This window comes from Mirounga leonina, unplaced genomic scaffold (genome assembly GCF_011800145.1).
Source record: "Mirounga leonina isolate KUSES-001 unplaced genomic scaffold, KU_Mleo_1.0 Mir_201, whole genome shotgun sequence".
Taxonomy (NCBI): domain Eukaryota; kingdom Metazoa; phylum Chordata; class Mammalia; order Carnivora; family Phocidae; genus Mirounga; species Mirounga leonina.
In genome coordinates, this window is record NW_023270504.1 from 14402381 (window position 1) to 14427545 (window position 25165).

At 40.9% G+C, this 25165-nt stretch overlaps 1 protein-coding gene across 1 annotated transcript in view; it reads right to left on the bottom strand.

The window, feature by feature from the left end:
• Positions 1-14843, bottom strand: part of AEBP2 (AE binding protein 2) — a 70346-nt gene extending 55503 nt beyond the window's left edge. The window contains exon 1 of the mRNA XM_035028120.1: positions 14158-14843. Within this exon, the coding sequence (XP_034884011.1) occupies positions 14158-14816 (659 nt within the window). The 5' untranslated portion in view covers positions 14817-14843. The remainder of the gene's footprint in view (positions 1-14157) is intronic.
• Positions 14844-25165: the final 10322 nt, after the last annotated feature.

Genomic DNA, 25165 nt, shown 5'->3' on the forward strand with positions numbered 1-25165 from the left:
GTCATCTACGAAATTGCCACTCACTACTAGAATGATTACTCTATGTCTCTCCCATGCTTACAATCAAAATTATTAAAGGCTAAAATTCCGGAGTGCCAAGCATTTAAGACAAGCCTGTATTCTTGACAAGTGTGAAGTTGTACACCTGATATTATATGAATATACAAACTTTAAGAGTGAAATTCTACTATTCCTCACCTCCATTTGTTGCAATGGACTATAATTTTGTGCCCTGCTCCTTATTCTAGGCATTGAAAATGGGATTGAAAGTCAAAACTAAACCAGTTAAAAGAAACAGGCAGTTCAAGAATATTATGAACTGCCTGCCTGTTACATTTTATGACTTTCTCCTAAGGAAAAAAAAAAAGATCATATAACCTACTGAATCAAAATTTGCATCACAAAAGGTGCTCTATTTAAATCTGCGCTACTATTCTTTATCATAACAGCTAAAACTTACTGAGTTTATTTCCCAAAGATGGCCACACCATATACACTTTCCCATATCCTTTTCTTACAATATGGCATCAAGGTGCTGGGGGGTCATTATTACCTCCCCTTGAATGTGAACAAGCCTGAGACTACTGCAAAAGTGATACTGCAAGACTTACAAGGCGAGGTCATAAAAGGCAATACTACAGCTTCAGCCTGACTCACTCTTGGGACACACAGCTTGGGAGACCAGAACTACCACATAAAGAAATCTGGCTCCCCTAAAGCCACCATGTTCAAGAGATCTCATGAAAAAAGTACACAGAGCTAGAGAGAGATGCCAGGGAGTCCCAGCTGTTTCGGTCTTCTCAGCCCAGGCACCACACATGTGACAGATAGTTGAGTGGGTAAGTAAGTTTTCTGGTGATTACAGTTCCCAGCCTTTATGCTGTTCTAAACTGACACCAAGTAGAGCAGGAATGATCTAACCCTACCCAGCCCTGCTCAGATCTTAGATTTGTAAGCAAAGTAATTGTTTTAAATCACTAAATTTTGGAGTTGGTTGTCATGGAGCCATAGTAATTGGAAGAATGCTTGACATGTATTAACTCATTTAATGTTTACAACAACTACATGAGATAGGAACATCAGTATCCTCATCTTAACAGATAAAAGACCGAGACACAGAATTATGTGACTTGCCCAAAGTCACACAAATACAAAACACCAATGCCAAACAACTCAGCTGCTACATTTATACAAAGGAAAAATATGGGCAAACCACAGATTTGAGAAATACTGAAATGCAGCCCATATCACATGTCAAAATAACAGTTTCACTTGGTGTGCTCATACAGAAAGTTGTTTCTTTGCTTTTGTACATCTGTAACACACACAACACAAAAGATATTTAACACTTACATATAATTTGATTCTTTGAGGCATATAGTTTTGCTAACAAGATAAACTATTAAATTTGATTCCTGGGGCGCCAGGGTGGCTCAGTTGGTGGCTCAGTTGGTTAAACGCCCCACTCTTGATTTTGGCTCAGGTCATGATCTCAGGGTTATGAGATCGAGCCCCAAATCTGCCTCTAGCGGGGCAGGGAGCCTGCTTAAGATTCTCTCCCTCTGCCCCTCCTCTCGCTCTTAAAAAAAAGGGGTGCCTGGGTGGCTCAGTCTTTGGGCATCTGCCTTCGGCTCAGGTCATGATCCCAGGGTCCTGGGATCAAGCCCCGCATCGGGCTCCCTGCTCAGTGGGAAGCCTGCTTCTCCCTCTCCCACTCCCCCTGCTTGTGTTCCCTCTCTTGCTGTGTCTCTGTCAAATAAATAAATAAAATCTTAAAAAAAAAAAAAAAGATTCCTACAAGCCAATTAGCTTCATAAAAAAATTAATTCAAGGTCATAGAAAGCAACACTATCCTCAGATAGAACTTGTCCCAAATTTAGAACTTAAGCCACTAAAACAGATAGGAGCCTAAGAGTGCCAACATAAAATTCAACTCCAAATATTCATTTGTCTAGGGACAGGGGCAGTCACTTTGATTTTTATCAAGAACAAACAGTAAATTATGAAATTGGGTTTTAAATGCCATTAAGGAATTTAGATCACATCAGATTTCTGTTTTTGCCTTCCTGGTTTTGCCTTCCAAACTGCTACGGTGCTGAAGGCTTTTAGATCTTTAAGCTCAGAAGCGATCAGAAGAAATAAGTAAAGGTTTGCCTGGGTGGCTCAGTCAGCTAAGCATCTGCCTTCAGCTCAGGTCATGATCCCAGGGTCCTTGCTCAGCAGGGAGCCTGCTTCTCCCTCTGCCTGCAGGCTCCCCCTGCTTCTGCACATGTGCTCTCTCTCACAAATAAATAAAATCTTTAAAAAAAAAAAGTAAAAAAGAAGTAAAGACAAGTGCTTGTTTTATTACATGCGTTATATATGCTCAAGCCACATTTCCTTAAGGCCCTCCCTACTCACCTAAGGTGGAAAGAATTCTGCTCCTTCTGATCTGCTTGATTTGTACTATGAATCACCTAAAAGTCTCTCATTTAGAGTAAACTCCTAAGCCTAGGTAGTGTAGTGCCTTGCACACAGTAAATACTCACATACTTTTAGTGACAAATTTAAGTAGGATATTTAAGGCAAGTAAAATATATGGCTTTGTCATACTGAGATAATCATAAAAATTAATTGGAGGCACACTAAAAATCATTAGCCAAAACCAAGATATTATTATTACTATTGTTACTGTAATTACAAGCTATTATCACTGTAATTTAAAAAGCTAAAATGGGTTTTTCTAATCAAGAAAAAGACTACTCTCCATCCCTACAATTATTTCTCTGAATAAAAACAAAAGATTTTTTCCCTAAGACCCAGCAGCATTCACTAAATTGGTCAAAAGGGACTTTATGCAACAATGATGAAATACAGCTTATGGAAAACAAGTAGGCTGCATTCGTATATTGCCACTGTGCACATCATTTTAAATCTGCTTCTCATTTCTAGTCTATTGCTCTTTAAGATTACTCCACCCACATTTTTCACGCAGTTTAAGACCAGATCAGCAAGCAATTACCTTCAAAAAGACTATTACTAAAAACATTCTATTCCAATGTAATTACATTATAAGGAGTTATCTTTTACCTGCTTTTTTTTTAATCTTTTACCTTCAAAAAGATTTCCAGGAAAATGCCTATATGCAAAGACGGTATGTAAAAAAATCTATGAAGACTAACACCCATTTTATAAGAAACAATCACATTTACTTGTTTTTAAGTTAGTGTTAAATCATAAAAATGATTTTATCAGATGATTTCAGTACACACATTTCTGCCAAAAATGCCTACAGGAGTCCTCAACACCTCAAAAGACATGTTCAAATGACTGCCAACATGAACGTAAAGCACTAAAAAATCTGCTGATTCATCCACTCTCGGTACTTTAACAAATATTTATAAAAAGTAATGACAAAAATTTTATAATTTAGCAATGATATAGTAAATGTATTTACTGAGAAATACAAATACCCTTCTACAGTCTCTATATTTTCTCTAATTAGTAACACTTCATCTTTTTAGAAATTTGAAACATAAATGGAAACCAGAAAGCAAGACAGGGACTTCGAAAAGCATTAAACTTAAATAAAATGCCAATAAAGACTCTCTATTCCCCTAAAGACTGAACAGCTACAACACTTAAAAACAACTTTTATACTTCACAGTCTTAAAAGGGTTCTAGGCTATGTATATTATAATTACCAATGAAAATGAGGCTCAGAAAGGTAAATGAATTCAAGCTCCTAAGTTATTCTTTGCAAAAGAGGCAGTTGAAATTTAAACTAGCCACTGACTTAATAGTATTTTAATTAAACTTCCCCAGTCAAGGTTGGTTACAAGAGTCATATAGGCAGTATAGTAGCTAAGAGCACATCCAGAGCCAGGACTGCCTGCATTCTCAAGGAGCGGTGTAAGTTTGGGCAAGTTCTAATGTCTGCACTTCCTTGCCTCATTAGTTTGTGAGGACGCAATGAAGTGAACTTCATAAAATCCTTCCAATAAGCTCAAAAGTCTCAGATTCATAAGCAAAGTACAGAATAGTAGTTTTCTCCTAAAATAGTATCTAAATTTATTTTTTTGTTGGGAAACAAAATATTAGTTGCGGAAGTCTGCTTTTTTTAATTTTTCAAAAATCACAACTTTTTTCAAATACTGTTTCTACATATGCTGTTAAAAAGAATTGGGAGAAGGGGTGCCTGGTGGCTCAGTCACAAGAGCATGAGGACTCTTGATCTTGGGGTTGTGAGTCTGAGTGCCACGTTGCATGTAGAGATTACTTAAGTAAACCAACTTTAAAAAAAAGAACTGGGGAAGATAAAAGGCACAGAACGGTTCTCCTTCCTGTTTCATACAGTTATGATAGTGAAAAAGAAGAAATACGTATCAGATACATCCACATTCAGTTGAATTCAACCGATTATTAAGTTCTGAATATGGTCAGTGCAATAGGTAAGTACAGCTGGTAGGGAATGGAAGTATAAAAATAAACTGAACCAGATTTTAATTCTTAAAAATGTTATAACCTAGAAAAGACAAACACAAATGGATATTTCAATATGACACCATAAAGTATGGTGATTTTTGAACCCAGAAGAACCTATGTAAAGTATCTTTGAGATCCTGGATATAGCAAAGCTATGCTTCCAATATTCTGGGTTATCGAAAGGATAAAATAGAGCATTTGCCAAGTCTACAACAGAATCACCAAATTTGAGCTCCAAATTATTTTACATTGTTTAAAACCCTCACTTTTAAGAAAAGGAATCAATCTGAAGTTCAGAGAAATGATTTGCAAGCAGTCTCTAGTAAGCCAGTACTATAATATCAATTACTTACTCTCACAGAAGTTTTCTTTCCACATCTATCTGCATAAGAAATGGAAGCATAAATGACTCTATGAATTAAATATAGCCCTAGGCCCTTTACATATTCCATCTCATTTAATCACAACACTAAGATATTCTATTTTACAGACAGGGAAACAACTTCTGAGAAGTTAAATGATAATTCCTTCTAAGTTAAGGTTAACTTTTCCTTGAGTTATTTTAGTGACGGATGTGTCTGGAAAAATAAGCAAGCTATTGTTCCAATGAAATCCTCAAGAAAAAAACATTTTACTCAAAAATAATAACATAATATTTTTCTTATAAGCCACTCAGGAAATTAGTTTTTCTTTCCTTTGATTTAGTTTCCCAAGCATGACTTTTCCCCCAACTTGTACCCTAGTTCAAGTCTCTTCATTTCACACCTGTAACTATTCCTACCACCTCCTAATTGGTCTCCCAACTCCCAAAATTTCCTCTCCACTTTTGCCAAATTTTCCTGTAACAAAGAAGTTTCATCATTCATCCAAAATACATTTAAGAATACCTAAGGGGTGCCTGGCTGGCTCAGTCAGTAGAGCATGCAACTCCTGATCATGGCATTGTAAATTTGAGCCCCACATTGGGTGGAGAGATTACTTAAAAATAAAATCTTAAAAAAAAAAAAAAGCACCTAAAATAAGCATCAGGCACTGTGCCAGGTGCTCTGGATAGAACAATGATCAGAAGAGACATGATTCCTGTTCTCAGGGAGCATAACCTCTAGCAGGAGAGATGAACAGTAAATAATACTCAAATTTTAACAAGGGCAATGAAGAACTTGGGAGTGCTAGCATGTGTCTAACAAAGAAATCAGGGATGGTCATGCCTGTGAAAATGTTTGAGATAAAACCTGAATGTGATTAGGAGTTACAAAGAGAAGTTGGAGAGAGGCAAAAAAAAAACAAAACAAAAAACTGATTCACACCCCTACACTGACAAAAATGCCAACATCTGTTATTGGCATGAAAAATCCCACTTTAGCCATTCTTATTTCTCAGTTCCAATGTGAACCCTCTGACCTAGGCAGGAAGTCTCCTGAATATGGTAGGCTCTATTCTTCCTATGTTTCATTTAGGCTTTCTAAAAATTTCTCCTTCCCTCACCTGGGTGGCTCAGTCGGTTAAGGCATCAGCTCAGGTCATGATCCCAGGGTCCCACTCCCTGCTCAGTGGGGGACGGGGGTCTGCTTCTCTCTCTCCCTCTGCCCCTCCTCCCTGTTTGTGTTCTCTCTCTCTCAAATAAATAAATCTTTAAAAACATTTTCTCATCACTCACCTAACCCTAAACTCCAATCCCCTCCCCACCAAAACTTTAACCATTGACTACAATACTTGCCAGTTTTTATTTTAATGTACTGTGTCACGCTTTACAGAAAAACTAGAGAACAGTGGAATCATCTTTTTAGTCTTCTCATTAAAAACTAGCTATCTGGGGGCACCTGGCTGGCTTAGTCTGTAAAGAGCATCTGACTCAAACTCAGCGTAGTGATTTCAAGCCCCACATTGGGCATGGAGCCTACTTTAAAAAAATAAAAACTGGGGAGGAACCATCACATTTCTTTCTTAACACTAGACAGAGCACCATGCTAACCATCGGAATAAATGCTCAAAATGTGGCTTTTTTAAACATCCATACATCCCTCTCATCTCCTCTGATGCCCAAAATTGTCCATTTAGTTCCAAGGCCAATATAACCATGATTTTCACAAATGCAAACTATCCATCATAAAAATGAACTCAACATGTGATTAGATCACTGTAAATCCATTACTATTACTAGAGAATACACTCCAAAGATTTTTACTAATAGATCAGTAGCTTCACTTACATATTAAAAACTATTATATGGCCTTTTAGGTCAACCACTGAATATATGTGTGTGTGTGTATATATATGTTAAAAAACCATTAAAATGTAGATTTTGCAATGAAGTATTTGGCCTGGCATATCCTTTTGCAAGTTTCTGCAGCACTCATTTACAGATACCTGCCACACATTTAACAGTTGGCCTAGTACATTCTGGCATTCAGATCTGATATCGCTTCATAACAACAATAAATCATTACTAACCATTTCTAGTTCATTTGTGCAGTCTGTCTGCCCACCCGTGAAGTCAGGGGCTTTGTTTTACTCGCTGCTCTTTACCCTGCACCTAGAATACTACCTGGCACAAAACAAAGGGGTTCTATGTATGCAGTAAACATTTAAAATAGACTGTGTGCCAGGGCGCCTGGGTGGCTCAGATGGTTAAGAGTCTGCCTTCAGCTCAGGTCACTATCTCCAGGTTCTGGGATCAAGCCCCATATCGGGCTCCTTGCTCATCAGGGAGCCTGCCTCTCCCCCTGCTTGTGCTCTCTCTCTCTCTCAAATAAATAAATAAAATCTTTAAAAAAAAAAAAAAATAGACTGTGTGCCGCCGGGACGTCTGGGAGGCTCAGTCGGTTAACCATCTGTCTTTGGTTCAGGTCATGATCCCAGAGTCCTGGCATCAAGTCCCGCATCAGTCCCGCATCAGGCTCCTTACTCAGTGGGGAGCCTGCTTCTCCCTCTGCCTGCCACTCCCCCTGCTTGTGCCCTCTCTCTCTCTCTGACAAATAAATAAATAAAATCTTTAATCAAATAAAATAGATTGTGTGCCAAACACTCTACATGTAATCCCCATAACAATCTTACAGGATAATTAACTATTATTGACCCCTTTTGCAGATGAGAAACCTGAACAGTAAGATGGTAAGTAATTTAAATAACTGTCCCATAGTCACCCAGTTTAAGTGAGAGCCAGAATTCAAACCACACATTCTGACTCAAATCAGTCTTAAACAACTGCTCTCCCTACACTTTCTCCCTCCTTAACTTTGATAAAATGTTATGCATTTTTATACAATAAATGCTTTTTTTTTTTTTCAAGATTTTATTTATTTGACAGAGAGAGACATAGCGAGAGAGGGAACACAAGCAGGGGGAGAAGCAGGCTTCCGGCCAAGCAGGGAGCCCGACGCGGGGCTCGATCCCAGAACTCTGGGATCGTGACCTGAGTCGAAGGCAGACACCTAACAACTGAGCCACTCGGGTGCCCCTACAGTAAATGCTTCTTAACAGTGATTTAGGAGGGGCACCCGGGTGGCTCAGTCAGTTAAGCGTCTGCCTTCTGCCTTCAGCTCAGGTCATGATCCCGGGGTCCTGGGAATGAGCCTGGCATTGGGCTCCCTGCTCAGTGGGGGGCCTGCTTCTCCCTCTCCCTCTGCTGCTCCCCTGCTTGTGCTGTCCCTCACTCTCTCACTCGCTGTCAAATAAATAAATAGTATCTTTTAAAAAACAAACAATGATTTAGGGAAAAACTCTGTGGTGATTATCCATTTCAGATTTTTCATACCCAAACTCATTTATAAAAATATGTATACAGAAATTCACAATTTCAGAATTGTTCCAACTTTTTTTTTATAGACTTGTCCACAATCATTTAATAAATATTTATTATGCACCTCTGGATCTCCTCTAAATTGGTAAATTGTTTTTGTTTTGTTCTAAGACTTTATTTATTTGAGGGGGGCACATGCATGTGAGCAGGGGGAGGCACAGAGGGAAGAGAGAAAGAATCTCAAGCAGACTCCACGCTCAGTGCAGAGCCCCACGTAGGGCTGGATCCCACAACCCTGAGATCATGACCTGGGCAGAAACCAGCAGTCAAGAGTAGGACACTTAACCGACTGAGCCACCCAGGGGCCCCATGTTTTGTTTTGTTGTTTTATGTAAACTCTATTCTCAACATGAGGCTTGAACTCATGAGCCCGAGATTGAATCATAGGCTCTACCAACTGAGCCAGCCAGGCGCCCCTAAATAGGTAGTTCTTAACTTGGACCAAACTCTTGAAAATCTGATAGAAGCTGTTGACATCTTCTCAGAGAAATCACATGAAATTTTGAATAGGATCTCACGGGCTTTACTGGAGTACATGGACCCAGTAAACTTTAAACTTACCAACACCAAATACAATGATCCAACCAAAGGCACTAATTCCTGGCCCCCAGTTTACAATCTCCTTTATTTATATAAATGCTACTGTCGGTATTTCAATTTAATTCTAATAATTAAGTACTCACAAATCCAAGGTACTGTGTTTAGATCTAAATGAACTAAACTGTCCCTGCTCTCAAAAATACCACTGTACAACAAAAAGGATGAACCAAGCATTTAAATAACATGGATTCTTCAGAGAAGTTCATAGGACTCAAACAGAAATTCATTTGGACTTTAGAATACCTTCATGGTAAAACCTCTTTTTCGCAGTTAAAGAACTAAGGCTCAAAGATTTAACTTAAAATCATAATACAGGCAGCAATACAAAGATCTGAATTCAGACGGACTCAGATTACATGCTCTGTATACAGATGTAGAGATATTCTACATCCCACCACCTACAGAACAGAGCCATAAGCAGGGAGGAAAAGAACAAAAATACATCCATGGGAATTAAAAGGAAAAAGAAATTAAAGCCAGGATTTACTGTGGCATTCTGACGGGCTTTGAAAGGTGGCCTTAGGTGAACAAAATCTGAAGGAATTATTGTGTAACTGGGTATGAATGAAAAGAAAAACAGGAAAAACTCATCCGCTAAATGAAAACATAGGAAGAATAGGGGCGCCTGGGTGGCTCAGTCATTAAGCGTCTGCCTTCGGCTCGGGTCATGAGAGCCCCGCATCGGGCTCCCTGCTCCGCGGGAAGCCTGCTTCTCCCTCTCCCACTCCCCCTGCTTGTGTTCCTGCTCTTGCTGTGTCTATCTCTGTCAAATAAATAAATAAAAATCTTTAAAAAAAAAGAAAAAAGAAAACATAGGAAGAATAAAAAATAAGCAAATATTTTAGGTCATAAAAAGACTTTGCGGCTTCTTCCTTGCTCTCTCAAATCACTTGCTCTGAGGGGAAATAGCTGCTATGTTATGAGGACACACAAACAAATATTGACTTGGTGAGTAACTGAAGGATCTGCCAAGAGCTACAATAAGTAAACCATCTTGGAAACACACTTCTAGCCCCAGTCAAGTCTTCAGATGACTGCAGTGCTGGCCAACTTTTTCACTGCAACCTCATGAAACTCTGAGCCAGAACCACCCAGCTAAGCCTATCCACTCCTGACTCTCAGAATTAACAAATGTCTGTTCCTTTAAGTTGCTAAATTTGAAAGAAATTTATTACACAGGAATAAATAGCTAATACAATTGGCAAAGTGTGAAATTTGACTTTGTTTACATTAGAGTCAATGCAGTTTTGTGCTAGGAACTAGGGAAAAACCTACACCTTGGAATTAAAAGTCTCACAATAATATGCAAGATGAAGTGGGAAGCATTTTTTCTTCCCATCTTCCACAATACTCAGTAAAGAGTTCAGCACACAGAAAATACCTGTGTTTGGTTAGCAAATCAACTTACACACAGGTTTCTCTAATCGACTCAACATAGTAGTCTTAATTTTTCTTAAAGTAAAATGACCCCCTAGAATCTCTCCATAAATTCAATCCTGAAGTCTTGTCAGTTTTTTCATGATTTTGTTTTGGGCACAGAGCCATGCCTTCCTTAACTGGGAGTTACAGGTCGTCAATGAAAACTGAGACCTACTAAAAGCTCTTTTCCCTCAAAAACTAATGATGTGAAGTATGGTGATTAACATAACATAATAAAAAAAATTAAAAGCTCTTTTCCCTAAATTTAATCAAACTAAAAGGGTAGCTAAAAGAATGATTTGAGAGACTACAGACAGCTGCTTCAGAACTGAAGAGGTTAAGTACTGAAAGGAGTTTATCATGAAGTATGAGCAAAAATTACTTTACATAAAAGTATTGTATTGCCTCAACCATACAGATTCTTAATAAATCTTGATGATAACTTCAGCAACCAGCCTTCTGGCATTAATAGGATTTAGAAATTTAGGCTCCGTATTAGATCTTCCCAATCATACTACTAAGAAATTGGGCAATATAAGCCTGTTTTCCCAGCATCAGAGCAATGTCAGTTACACCTCAAAGTTTGCAACTCCTAAGACTGGGTTTCCAAATTTTGATCCAAAAAATGGTAAGGGCTTGTGGCCTTTCCTGATCATTAAGTTTCATACTATATGCCTTTCCCTATCACCGCATCCTTACAAGTGCACTTTTCGCCTGACATCTGAATTTACCCAGAAAGGCTGATAGAAATCTAAAAGTGGTCTTGGTTTTTCAAAACAAGTCTTGGCTTCTATTCTAGTTGGGGCGGGGGGAGGGGGAGAAGAACATATATATGTGTATATATTTTTTTATATATATATCTGAGACAACCACAAAAGTAGTTATTATCAATTCACTTATACAGAAAAGGTAAGAATACTTTCAATGTATAATCTGATTCAATAGCTAGAACTAATTTGTAAACTAAAAAAATTTCAGAAATATTTTAAATTCTATTCAAAAATTAGTCTCAGAAATTAACTTTAAAACGGTGGTGATTATTTTTTAAAAGGCAGTAATTTTTTAAAAAGTAGTTAAGCTTATGTTTGAAGTAAAAAAAAAAAAAAAGCTAGCTTATAGTGGTCTCGAGTAGCTAAATATCCCCCTAAAGAAAATAAATTATGTATCAACATTGTTTTCTAACTTTACCAAAATAAACACACTAACACCCTTACTCTGGTTTGAATAACTTTCTCATGGGGAAAATAATCAATGTTTTTGTACCAAGTGTCATTTATTCATTTTATAAATTAGTCTCTTTTCACCACACAACACTTCCAATACATGTTTGTAAACTGACACCTTGGATCATGAGCTTTAATACTTAAGCCTTTATATCTAAATGTTTCTTAAAAAGAAGCACTTACAGTTAAAATAAGACATTTCAACAAATTCTAAAGTATGTTAACTCAAAAGTATGATCTACTTTCAAAGTAAGAGAAAAACTGAATAGGCATTCTAAAAAAAACAGTAAATTCTAATAATAAAATCATTGATAGGAATGCCCCAAGTTTTTTAAAAGCACTTTAAAATCACGATATCCTTCCATCAGTCACAAAAATAAAAGCCTCCTACCATGAAATCAATTTATAAAATCCACATAGATTAGTGTAATCTGCAGGACAGTCCATAATAACTATGAATCCTTTCCAAATTTAAAAGGACTCATAAAAAAAAAAAATTTTAAGGCAACAAGGGGTTGGTCATTTAAGAATGAAGATTATTAAAATCACCATATCCAGTTTCACCAGTAAAGCTTTTTCATACAAGTGATAAATCTATTACCCTGAAACAGTAAAATGATTACAATATTTTATGGTCTCTAATGTTTAAGAATTAAGAAGAGCAAGTATGTTTGACTATCAAGTTTTAACCTTATTTGGACTTGTGGCTCTAATATCTTACTCTGAAAGATTATGTAAAAGTTAGATATTCCAGTGAGTATCTTAAAATATGCAATGAAGCCAAAACTCCACTTCCTGAAATATTACTTGACCAATAGTTCATCATCTCCTAAAGGGATGTAGCATAGATATTAACTCAAAAAAAAAAAGAAAAAAATCCTGACACAGCTTATTATTTAAGTTGAAGTATTCTAACTCTTGTGAAGTGGAAATAGCAGGGGGCTTGAAAACCTTTGTTCAGATCCAGCTCTACCACCACTTCCATTCTAGACTTACTGTTTTGAGTAAGACACTCAACTTGCTTCTTCATCTGTTAAATGGAAATCAAAATAATTCCTATCTTGCACCAGAGTTCTGAGAATGGGATAGACATTTAAACTGTGCAGTGCTAAGCGTTTATGTGTGTGCCCGCACGCGCTAGGTAAATGGAAGAGCTGTGGTAGATGCTAACGTTATAAACTGATGTCAACTTTCAAATATCTACTGGTATCAATGAAGGAGGATATAATAAAATGATAAATAACATGCTTCATTGTGTGGTTCACATCCATTTTAAATTGTCTTGAAGACTCTCCTTCCTGCCATGCCTATACAGTTCAGCACAATTTCTCTAGGGTTTGTACAGTCTATTTTATCCCATCCAAAATATTTTTTCACTAGATATTAAAGTAAACGTCAAACAGAATCTAATGCTGTATTTTCATAATATTTAGAGCTTTGTATTCCTTATAACATTAAACATAAACCAAAGTTTTCTTTTTATTAGTTACCAATCAGAATTCCTAGAACTTTAGAATACTTAAACTTTTAAAGCCAAGTCAATACCGATGGTTAAAAATCTGTTCATCGAAACACTGATAGTCAAAATAAATGCTAGAAGCAGCATAAAATTCATGACGTGGTTCTCTCTGTGTGTTTAAAAAGTACCTTAAAAACCAATTAGTTAAAATAAAGTTTTCCAAAGTGATCAGAAGTAATGATAATAACAAATAAAACATACTAATGTAATAAATTTTAATGTCTCGGAAAAAATGAAGTGCATTTTTGTCAGTATCCACGTTATTTCTAACAAGCTTTAGAAAAAAGCTAGTTTCTGGAGATCTCTCCAATACATGACTTTAAATATTATCATCTAAAATTACGACATTCATGCTAAAGCATTATATAAGGATTATAAACCACATGCTATCATGATGTACCTTCCAGACTGTATTTTATTACGATTCCAATTCTTTGATTCCGTAAAATTATTTTAAAGGACATCAATTCATTATTCCTTTCTACACTAATTTATACCTGTTTTAAACTTTCTCCCAGATTTGATCAAACACACACAAAAATATAGAAGTTACTAAAACCACTCTGGAGAGTATCTTAATGACTACACAGGAGGAATTTTAGAAGTACTGATTCAATATAAAAGATTAGTCTTTTCCTTAAGTAGTGAAAAGTGATAGTTGGGGGGTCTCCTCCCTAACAAGGAAGTTCTGTTAAATCCAGGCGAGACCAGCCATGTTGGAAAACACTTGTCAATTATAGTTCTGACAAGTGTTCGCGAGCACGGCCGGATGAAGCTAACCCTGGGTACCGAGGTGTGTACATCAAGGCCCTCTTAAGCTCCGCCAGAGGATCTGGGCCTACTTTGAGGTTTGTTTCTGAGTTAGAGCTGTCCGTAGGTCCGTAAAGAGTGCAGAGCGAGGGGAAAGAGGGCGGGGAAAGAGAGTCGGGGGGGAATTGGTTTGAGAGTTGGAAGCGGCTCTCCGCAGCGAGAGGGGCGCGGCGGCCAGGAGAGATTTCCGAGTTGAGAGCCTGGGGGAGGGGCCGAAGATTCGGGGAGCAGGGGGATCTCAGCAAAAAGTCCCCCCGGCCCCCTCTGAGGGGCACACGAGTGTAAAACGAAGAAGGGAAGGGAAAACGCTTCAGTGCACTGACCTGTCCTCCGAGTCCATGCGGCTCAGGGGTTCCCCATCCGACGACATCTCCAAGCTGCCTCGCCGGCCCCCGGAGGTCGCGCTGCTTCCGCCTCCCCCGGTCCCGTAGCCCTCGTCGCCGCCACTAGAGACGACGCTGCTGCTACTGCTGCCGCCCCCGCCGCCGCCCTGGCTGCCCCGCGGTCCCTTGGGTTCCTCCAGGCCCTCCTTGCCGTCCCCATCCCCGCTGCTGCTGCTGGCGGCGCCGGGGCTCAGCGAGCGCGTCTCGTCGCTGCTGCTCCCGCCGCTGCTGCCCACCAGGCTCTCGGCGCTACTCTCCTCCTCGCCCCCGCCGCTGCTGCTGCTCTCGTCCTCCTCCTCCTCGTCCTCTTCTTCGTCCTCGTCCTCCCCGGCCTGGCTGGCGCTCTCGGGGCTCGGCTCCGACATCGTCTCCGCCTCGCCGCCCCCCACTCCGCCGCCGCCGCCCCCACCGCCGCCGCCGTTCAGCAGCAGCGCTGCCACCGCCTCGGCCTCGGCCTCCTCTTCCTCCTCCTCCTCTTCCTCCTCCTCCTCGGGGGGCTCAGCCCGGCCCCGCGCCGCCGGGCCAGGGCTGCCGGGGGGCAGAGGGCTCAGGCGAGAGAGCTCCTCCAGGTCGGCCATGTCGGTGATAGCGGCGGCCATGGCGGCGCCTGCTCCTCCTCCTCCTCCTCCTCCTCCCCGCCGCCGCCTCCCTCTCCTGACTCTAGCTCCCTCGCCCCCTCCCGAACGCCCAAAACTCCGCCGACGCCGCTGCAGAGCAGGAGGAGGGCCCGCGAGCTGCGTCAGCCTGCACACGCGCTACGGAGCCCGCGCGGGGACAGGCGCGCGACTGCGCGCACTCACGCGGAGACGGTTGCGCGCCTGCGCGGCGGCACGAGGTAGCGCCTCCCCCGGGCCGCGCATTCCGCGCCCGCGCCCGCGCCCGCGCCCCCACCCGTGTCCCCGCCGGGCCCCCGCCCAGACCCGCCGAGGGCTCAGAGTTTCCTTGGGGCCTGCCCACGCCTTCCCCCGCCTCGCAGCCGCCGGGACACGCAGAACGAAAGCCTGAGTGCTAGCCGGGGATTTTAACAGCCCTCCGAGTTCTCACGGTAAAGTCATTCATTCCGGGGATGTTTGGGGAGTGTCCCCCGGGTACGGGCAATGAGCCAGGAATCGAACAAGCCCCTGGTCTTCTGAGAGCTTGCAATCTACGAGGAGAGACGATTAAAATGAATAAAAATAAATAACGCAATGCAAGGTACTAAGTCCACACACGTAGCACAGAGCCACAGGTTTCAATCCAACCTTCGTTTGAATACCCAAGAAACGGTTAAGTCAGTCTCAGAGCAAACGTGTCTTATGTGCGAGATCTTCAAACTTCTTAGCTCATGAGTCCTCTAAATTCTGTACATCCTTGTACAGTTTAAAAAGAATCTACATTTGTCTCCAGCATGTTATCAATATTTTGTAATTGTCACCCTTGTAAATAAAGCCAGTGAACTCTACCGCAGGGATTTAATACCCACCAACATCCACTTTTTAAAATACAATTTTTTTTATACTTGGTCAATTTCCATCCTTCCTTTATCTTCTGGAACTCATATTTACATTCCATATTCCCTCCAGAATTTTACCCTAATAAAAGATTTTATATTTGAACTGTTTTATTGATCATCTTATATTTCCTTGTAATAAAATGAAATAAATTGAAATTTAAGGGTCGTTTTTTAATTTCCTGTGATCACAGGAAAACTCGAAGTCTTATTTCAACTGATCAAAACACATATTTTAAATACTTATATAAGTGGGGCACCTGGGTGGCTCTGTCCGTTAAGTCTCCGACTCCTGTTTTCTGCTCAGGTCATGATCCCAGGGTCCTCAGATTGAGCCCCAGGTAGGGCTGTGTGCTCAGCAGGGAGTATGCTTGAGATTCTTTCTCTCCCTCCCCCTCTTCCCCTCCCCACCCCTGCATGCACACTCTCCCTCTCTCTGTCTCTCTCTAAAACAATAAATAAATCTTTAAATACTTATGTTAAACACAAAAGTAAATTTTTGTTGGAAATGCGTGTTACAGAGATGGAACTGCTAGTTCCAACCAGTTTTTTGCTTGTTTGTTTTTCAAGTAGTTTCCACACTCAGCATGGAGCCCAAGGCAGGACTTGAATTCATGACCCTGAGATCAAGACCTGAGCTGAGATCAACCTGAGCTGAGATCAAGAGTTGGACCTTTTTTTAACTTGAGCTATTTTTTTTTTTTTAAGATTTTATTTATTTAACACAGCCAGGGAGAGAGCAAGCACAAGCAGGAGGAGGAGCAGAGGGAGAGGGGGAAGCAGGGTCCCCACTGAGCAAGGAGCCCAATGCGGGACTTGATCCCAGGACCCTGGGATCATGACCTGAGCTGAAGGCAGCTGCTTAACTGACTAAGCCACCCAGGCACCCCCAACTAGTTTATCGGTAGTTGAGTAGAATGAGAACAAGTTCAGTATCACTTCTATTCCTAGTTTTCAATGCCATGGATGTACACAATGAGCAAACTTATTCACATAAATAAGTAGATGAAAATGAATGGAGTTTTTAGTAATGCCACTTGATTCTTTGAACTCCTTCCAAATTATATGCCCCCCAAAAAAATCACATAAAGAACTAACAAAAAAATACTTTTCATGATCTATCAGCTGACAACTCTGATTAGGTTCTCTTTCAACTTTGCTGAAAGCAAGTAACAGAAAACCGCCTGACTTCTAAAGGATGTGTTACCCATTCTCATTCACTAGTCAACTGTTCCTTTTTTGGCATCCTGGAGATTTTTTTTTTTTTTTTAAGATCTCTGGGTCGGGAGAGAGAAACAGAGAAAGAGAATACATGCAGGGGGACCGGCAGGCAGAGGGAGAAGCAGGCTCCCCGCTGAGCAAGGAGCCAGACATGGGACTTGATCCCAGGACCCCGGGATCATGACCCCAGCCAAAGGCAGATGCTTAAACCGACTGAGCCACCCAGACGTCCCCAACCTGGAGATTTTTGCTTTCCCCCCCAACCCACCCCTAAGATTTGGGATGGGGAAGAATTATGCTTTTCTTTTGTAAAGCAGGGGAGGGGCAAGTGGGATAAAGAAGGCTGGAAAGAACTTCACACTCTGACCCCAGAGGTGGATCTTTAGGCAGATCACTTTTAAGAACAGCCACCTAAGGGAAGTGAGGATTTGAGAACTGCTTACATTAAAACAGAGTGTCCTGGGGCTCCTGGGTGGCTCCATCGTTAAGCGTCTGCCTTCAGCTCAGGTCATGATCCCGGGGTCCTGGGATTGAGCCCCGCATCGGGCTCCCTGCTGGGCGAGAAGCCTGCTTCTCCCTCTCCCACTCCCCCTGCTTGTGTTGTCTCTCTCTATCAGATAAATAAATAAAATCTTAAAAAAAAAAAAAAAAAAAATGTCCTGCTCATACACATCTTGGAAAGTCTTCATAGACCATGAGTACCCAAGCATTCTATCCACTGCCTTAGGCCTTTGGACAGCTGTTATACGTTCCATATGTTGCCTCAAGGGAAAGCAACAATTGAAAATATAATAGTATGGGGCATTATGGTTTACAGATACCTTTTTACACACATACCATGCAAATTACTAACCTCAAACATTTCAACCTCAAAGCCACTCTTTGAGATATACCAGGAATGCATTATCCTGTGTTGTAAAGTAAGTACTATCAGAGAGTTTAAAAAGTATATATTAGGCATATGTGCCAAGCACTGTATTAAACCCTGGAAATTAGGGTTAACATTTAGCTGAGCTAATCAAGGAAAGCAAGAAGAATGTAGGACTTGAACAAATTTGTATAATAAGATATATAACTACATTTAAGTTTAATTAATTTGAGCTGAATCTTGAAGAGTGAATAGAATAGAATTCTGTGTGAGGGGGAATTCTAGGACTGAGAAGTAATAACATGGAAAGGCATAAAATTTTATTCATGAGACTGTTAATCAACCATGAGTAAGCAATCTAGAAAACTAAAAAGGTCCTAAAGATTAGATTGCATAAAATCTTGAATAAAAAATTTGACTTTGAGGGCGCCTGGGTGGCTCAGTTGGTTAAGCGACTGCCTTCGGCTCAGGTCATGATCCCAGGGTCCTGGGATCGAGTCCCACATCGGGCTCCCGGCTCAGCAGGAAGCCTGCTTCTCCCTCTCCCACTCCCCCTGCTTGTGTTCCTGCTCTCGCTGTCTCTGTCTCTGTCAAATAAATAAATAAAATCTTAAAAAAAAAAAAAATTTGACTTTGAAAGACAACTGAGATATATACTGAGATTTTTTTAAAGGTGTGATGATATGATTAAAGGTAATTATAAGGGGGCGCCTTGGGTGGCTCAGTCGTTAAGCGTCTGCCTTCGGCTCAGGTCATGATCCCAGGGTCCTGGGATCGAGCCCCGCATCGGGCTCCCTGCTCTGCGGGAAGCCTGCTTCTTCCTCTCCCTCTCCCCCTGCTTGTGTTCCCTCTCTCGCTGTCTCTCTCTCTGTCAAATAAATAAAAATTAAAAAAAGAAAAGGTAATTGTAAGGGTATCTAATGTATAGGAGATAGGAAGAAAAGTGTGAAGAGAGTGAAAGTGAATGGGGATTAAACACATGCAAGTGAGGGGCACCTGGGTGGCTCAGTCATTAAGTGTCTGCCTTCGGCTCGGGTAGTGGTCCCAGGGTCCTGGGATCGAGCCCCGCATCGGGCTCCCTGCTCTGCGGGAAGCCTGCTTCTCCCTCTCTCACTCCCCCTGCTTGTGTTCCCTCTCTCGCTATGTTTCTCTCTGTCAAATAAATAAAATCTTTAAAAAAAAAAACAAAAACACATGGAGGTGGCAGGTATCAAAGCCACAAGTTCTCTCGCTCCCTCCCCCCCCATCTCCCTCCCTCTTTCCTCTAACCCCCACCTCTATCTTCTCTCCCTTTCTCTCTCTAAGCCTTGGTTCAGTTGCAGAGGTCATTACTCTGCATGTATCTCCTTAGAACAAGGCCACTCTCCTCCATAACCACAATGGGTAATGACGCAAAATGTCATTATCCCACTCACTGAAGTGTGTGGCTAGAGGACGGACTTGTGGATGATGGAGTTCTTTCAGGTGGCATCAGATGAGAGGTGGGATGAAAACATGAACCCGCAAGAAGCAGGGTCTACCAACCAGTGCACATCCATAAACACCTCCATAAACTGTGACCCGTCTGTAGCTAGACAAGTACTGAAATTAGCTTCTGGAAACTTTCATAACACCTTGACAGAGTAATTTTATGCCTACTGAATCTAATAATAAACAATTGGGGCTTATATGTTTGATGTCATCAGTTTATCCTAGTATTCTTGTAATTCACCTTTCCTGTATTTTGCAGAAGTATCAGTCCACTGAAATTAAAAAAAAAAAAAAAAATACTGGTCCTTTACAGATTGAAAATCACTGTTGTAGAGTTCCCTCCTTCCCACTAGGAGAGTGTGTGATTCTATGCATAATTAGAAGTTACCTAATAACACATCACTGAGTAAGAACTATTTGATTGGGAACAGTATTCAAACTCATCGACCACAGTACTAATGGGGGCAGATTAGTAATAATAACTTGAATTTTCCCTGCTTTTTTACCTACCAAGCCTGCTAACAGAATAAGGACACCTCTAGCTTTCTGGGAGCCTCTGGGGTGGGAGGTCTCTTGTACATTTGCATGCCCCCTCTCTCCCAGTGCCCCCCTCCCCTGCCCTGCTCTTCTAGGCACTGCAGGCTCCTTACCAGGATCTGTGATACAAGCCAAACAGCAAAGCCATGGTGTAGCCTGAAGAAAGGGAGACCACTGTGTTGACCTCTTTCAGGGGAACCCCGAAGCAGACTGCTTGTGCCCAATATCTTAGAAGGTTTTCAGTGAAACAGCTCTTTATGTTTTACTCAGAGCTCTGTTCCTCTTAGGAACCTAGACATGCTTTCATGGGCCTAGATTGGCGACAGATTTGAGTAACAACTACCCCAAGCTGTATTTATTACTCCCCATCCAATGACTAAGTCTTTCTTACAGAGCTTCTCTGTCTAATTCTTTTCCACTAAAATGAGTTCTGTTCTAGGAAGCAGTGTCAGCCCCCACGTCAGCAGTTTCTTTCAGGCCTGCCTTACCAGTTTGCCAGACATGCCCAGACACGCTTGAACCCAGCAACAGACCCAGCTGAGATTCAGGCTGAGATTCCTGCTCCACCACACACGAGAGACTTCTGCAAACAACGTCTCTACGATGGACTCTAAAAAACAAACAGGGTTCTAGAGGGGAGGGGGGTGGGAGGATGGGTTAGCCTGGTAATGGGTATTGAGGAGGGCACATTCTGCATGGAGCACTGGGTGTTATGCACAAACAATGAATCATGGAACATTTCATCTAAAATTAATGATGTAATGTATGGGGATTAACATAAGAATAAAAACAAACAAACAAACAACGTCTCTAAAACATGCAGCTATAGCACCCTTTCCACCTTTATTTCAGGCTCCTCATTCTGCATGTTGAGACTGCCATAGTGAGCAAGATCGGTAGTTGCATGATGACTTCATCCTCTGATGGACTTGGGGTCTAAAGAAAGTATGCGTGAAAAGATAGAACATCTTACAGAATGAAGGAATGATGGGATCCTAAAGCTGGAAAGAACTAGAAATCAGATGAAATCTTCCCCAACCTGCAGTTTGTCATCCAACCAAAACACAACCAAATAATGGCTATAGTTTTATGTATAGTTTTATAGTTATATATACACATACAGATTATAGTTAAAATTTGTCAATGTGTCCATTTTGAGACATAACTGCATTTGGCTGACAACTTCCCACAATAAGGAGATCATATACATGTTTGGTATTTTGGATAGTTCCTCATTTTGAATATAGTAAAAATGCTTTCCTATAAACTAGCAGTGATGGGTAGGCAAATGTGAAAGGTAAATAAGTTGAACACCACATTTTTTGTGCTTTCAGGCATTTTATTTTATTTATTTTATTTATTTATTTGACAGAGAGAGACAGTGAGAGAGGGAACACAAGCAGGGGGAGTGGGAGAGGGAGAAGCAGGCTTTCTGCTGAGCAGGGACCCCGATGTGGGGCTCGGTCCCAGAACCCTGAGATCATGACCTGAGCCTAAGGCAGACGCTAATGACTGAGCCACCCAGGCGCCCCCTTTCAGGTATTTTATATCTGACTTGCTAACCAAATAACTTTTGTCAATGTTCAAAATACTCTTAATTACTAAATTGAATTTGCTGGATTAGTTACTAGAGCCTGCAAATTACAATACCAGTTAGTACTAAATCTCTAAGAAGGGAGGGAAAAAACTAAACAAAATACGTAATGGGTGAAATATTTAAAAAAGCACTCAGCAGCTAGGATAAATTACCTTGGCTTCAAGCCAAAAAAAAAGGTGTTCCACCCCTTTCTTTTCCTGATGAATGTATGTATGGCATCTATTTTGACCACTAACCTTACTCATACACTTTTTCTCCCTGTTCTTCCCATTCTCCCTTATTTTGTTATTTGTTTTATATCTACTTTGTAGCCCTTTATACATCTTGGTAAATTATCTCAAAAAAAAATTTTTTTTTTAATGAAACTCCACTCCCAACGTGGGGCTTGAACTCAGGACTCCCAAGATCAAGAGTTGCATGTTCACTGACTGAGCCAGCCAGGTGCCCCTCAAATTAATTTTTAAAGTGAGGTTTGTTGGTTTATTTTGTTTTTGTTTTTTGCAGAACCTGCTAATCCTCCTCCCACCTCGCTCCCACTTGGGTATCACTTGCAGCTAGATTTGGCCATGTTACTAAGTTCTGACCAATGAGGTATGAGCAGAAAGATCACATCCTCCTAAGGAAAGCCGGTTGCCCTCCCCCCTCTCACTCTTCCTGTGTCTTGTCCTTGGGTTGGGGCAGAGACTTGAATGTGGGGGTGATTCATGGTATGCAACCATGCATACCAGAACCACACCCTAGGATAACAGAGCCACAGAGAGAAGGGAACTGTGTCTCTAGATGAAGATGAAGGAATCAAGATCTCATTTTACAATACCGCCCACTCCATTGGATCAATAACTCAGATTTTTTGTAATGAGAAAGAAGTCTTGGGCGCCTGGGTGGCTCAGTTGGTTAAGCGACTGCCTTCGGCTCAGGTCATGATCCTGGAGTCCCGGGATTGAGTCCCGCATCGGGCTCCCTGCTCGGCGGGGAGTCTGCTTCTCCCTCTCCCACTCCCCGTTTGTGTTCCCTCTCTCACTGTGTCTTTCTCTGTCAAATAAATAAATAAAATCTTTAAAAAAAAAAAAAAAGAAGTCTTATGTTGTCTGTCTGTTGTAAACCAGCCAAATCAATATCCTAATTAATGCATGTTAAATGAACAAATAGATAGTGTTCCTAACCACTTCCAGTTTGGTCCTCCCTGATTGGAATCAATTTTGCTCAAATAAACTCTCAATTAAATTTTTGTTTATTCGTTTTAGAGAAGGGGGAGGGGCAGAGGGAGAGAGAGAGAGAACTTAAGCAGGCTCCATGCCCATTGCAGAGCCCAAGGTGGGGCTCGATCTCACAACCCTGAGATCATGACCTGAGCTGAAATCAAGAGTGAGATGCTCAACTTAGTGAGCCACCCAGTCACCCCCCAAATTAAAATCTTCTTAAAAATTAAAAATAATAGGGGCACCTGGCTGGCTTGGTCCATGGAGCATGGGACTCTTGATCTCGGCATTATGAGTTGGAGCCCCAAGGTGGGTATAGAGATCACTAAAAATAAATAAATAGATAGAGAGAGAGAGATACAGATAGATAGAATTAGAAATAATAAAATAAATAAACAGACAAACATGGTTTCTTATTTCCTAGAAATCTGAGACCCTCAGGAGTGAGGCCTTCAATTTTCTCCTCCTTTATCTATAAAATCATCTATATCTACACTAATTTTTTTTCTTCTCTAAACAAGCCTAAGCATTCTACTGTGGTGAACTCTTAGGTGTCCTAAAAAAAGAGAAAAAATGACCATATATGTATGCATGGTGGGATTCCCCCCTACCCTCACCTTCTTCTTAGGCACTTGGCTACCTAGCTGGAGGCATTTCCCAGCCTCCCCTATGCTCCCTTACATTCAGTTAGTTAACCTAAGCAATATTTGGTCCATCCAAATATTGGATTCTTTCAGGTAGAGAGCAGTAGCTACCAAAAAACTGTAAATATAACAAGTGTGTAAGCAAGGTGAAATTGCAGCTCTCTTTGTCATTTTAGGTGCTCTGGTGACATGTTGAATGAAAGATACCCTCAAGAGAAATATAAAACCATTTCAGGGGCAGGATTCTGTGCCCTGCAGTTACCATTTTGGAATCAGAAATCCCAACAGCTCAGCATAGGACAGTTTAGGACAAGCATCATGAGAAATCTCTAAGATATCAGATAATAAAACAAAACTTGTTGATCTGCAAACATAAGGAAAGTCTCCTAACTATTGTAGACAAGCTTTATACCTTGAGTAAGTTTAATGTCACTGTTTCTAACATTCATCCTGCTGTGTAACAAATCACTAGCTTCCCCAATACAAAACCCTTTTATAACATTCATTATGCCATTTAGTGAGGCTTTGTGGAGATCTTGATTGTAAAAAATGTGTTAGCAGCAACCTCCGGGGTATGCCACTTTCTGATAGAATGCTAGCTAAAGACCACTGACCTGGGATATTTTTTTTTTTGTTAGTATACTAGTTAACTCTATAGAATTAAAACTTACGCTGTTGGTATAATATCACACAAACCAACTGAAATACGGTATTTTAAACTGAATTATGGAAATATTAACAGTTAATGTTAGTTCCATGACTGAATTCTTACCAAGAGAATGTGAATAGAGATAATATGTACAACCTCCATGTAATTTGTTCTTGACTTCCTTCCCCATGTGCTGGAAAAGAGCTGTACCATTAACCCACCTTCAACATGCAGTGATGGAAGAAATAATATGGAAGGAATATGGGTCCCTGAGTGACTGTGCCATGTAGAGCTAGAGGCCAGTTTACACTGACCAGGCTGTTACATGGCAGAGAAATAAACTATTTTATTCAAGCTACTGTATTTTTGGGTCTCTCTTTTTAATGACAACATGAACTTTACTCCAATTAAGAAAACTTTACATCTTGACCCATCAGCTTCCATTTCTTCTTCTGTGTCTTCAATCCCACCCTCTACTCTGGCTCCTTTTCAGTTTATGAACATGATCAAGTCCTTTATTTTATTTCTTTATTTATTTAGAAAGAGAGAGAGAGAGTGCGCACGTGCCCTAGTGGGAGGAGAAGGGGGAGAGGGAGAGGGAGAGAGAATCTTAAGCGTGGAGCCCAATGCAGGACTCAATCTCATAAATCCTGAGATCACAACCTGAGCTGAAAACAAGAGTCGGAGGCTCAGCCGACTGAGCCACCCAGGCGCCCCCATGATCAAGTTTTTCCATCCTTACAAATAAGTATTCCTTTCTTTTTCATCCAAACTTCTTAAAATATGAACTATACTTGTTTGTTCCACTTTCTTACCTCCCACATACTGCCTTTCTACTATAGAATGATATCCATCCCCAAATTTTTTTAAAAAGATTTTATTTATTTATTTTGAAAGAGAGAGAGAAAGACAGCGAGCACGAATGGGGGGGAGGGGCAGACGGAGAGGGAGAAACAGACACCCTGCTGAGCAGGGAACCCAACGAGGGACTTGATCCCAGGACTCATCCCCACATTTTTTAAGATGACTCTCAGTAAAATCATTAACTCAATCGGGAGGATACTCCTCAGCTCTGCGCCTACAAACTTGCTATCACATTGCAATGCAATTAAGTCTCAGGCCAAATTCTGCATTGTGCGCTTTGCTGCATTTTCTCCTCTGCTCCATCCTCTTTTCCTCTCCTCTCTTATTTCTACAATGCCACAGCTTCTAGATTGCTGGTATCTTTCACGGTTTCTTCTTGATCGTTCTGTTTTTGAAATGTTGGTTCCCAA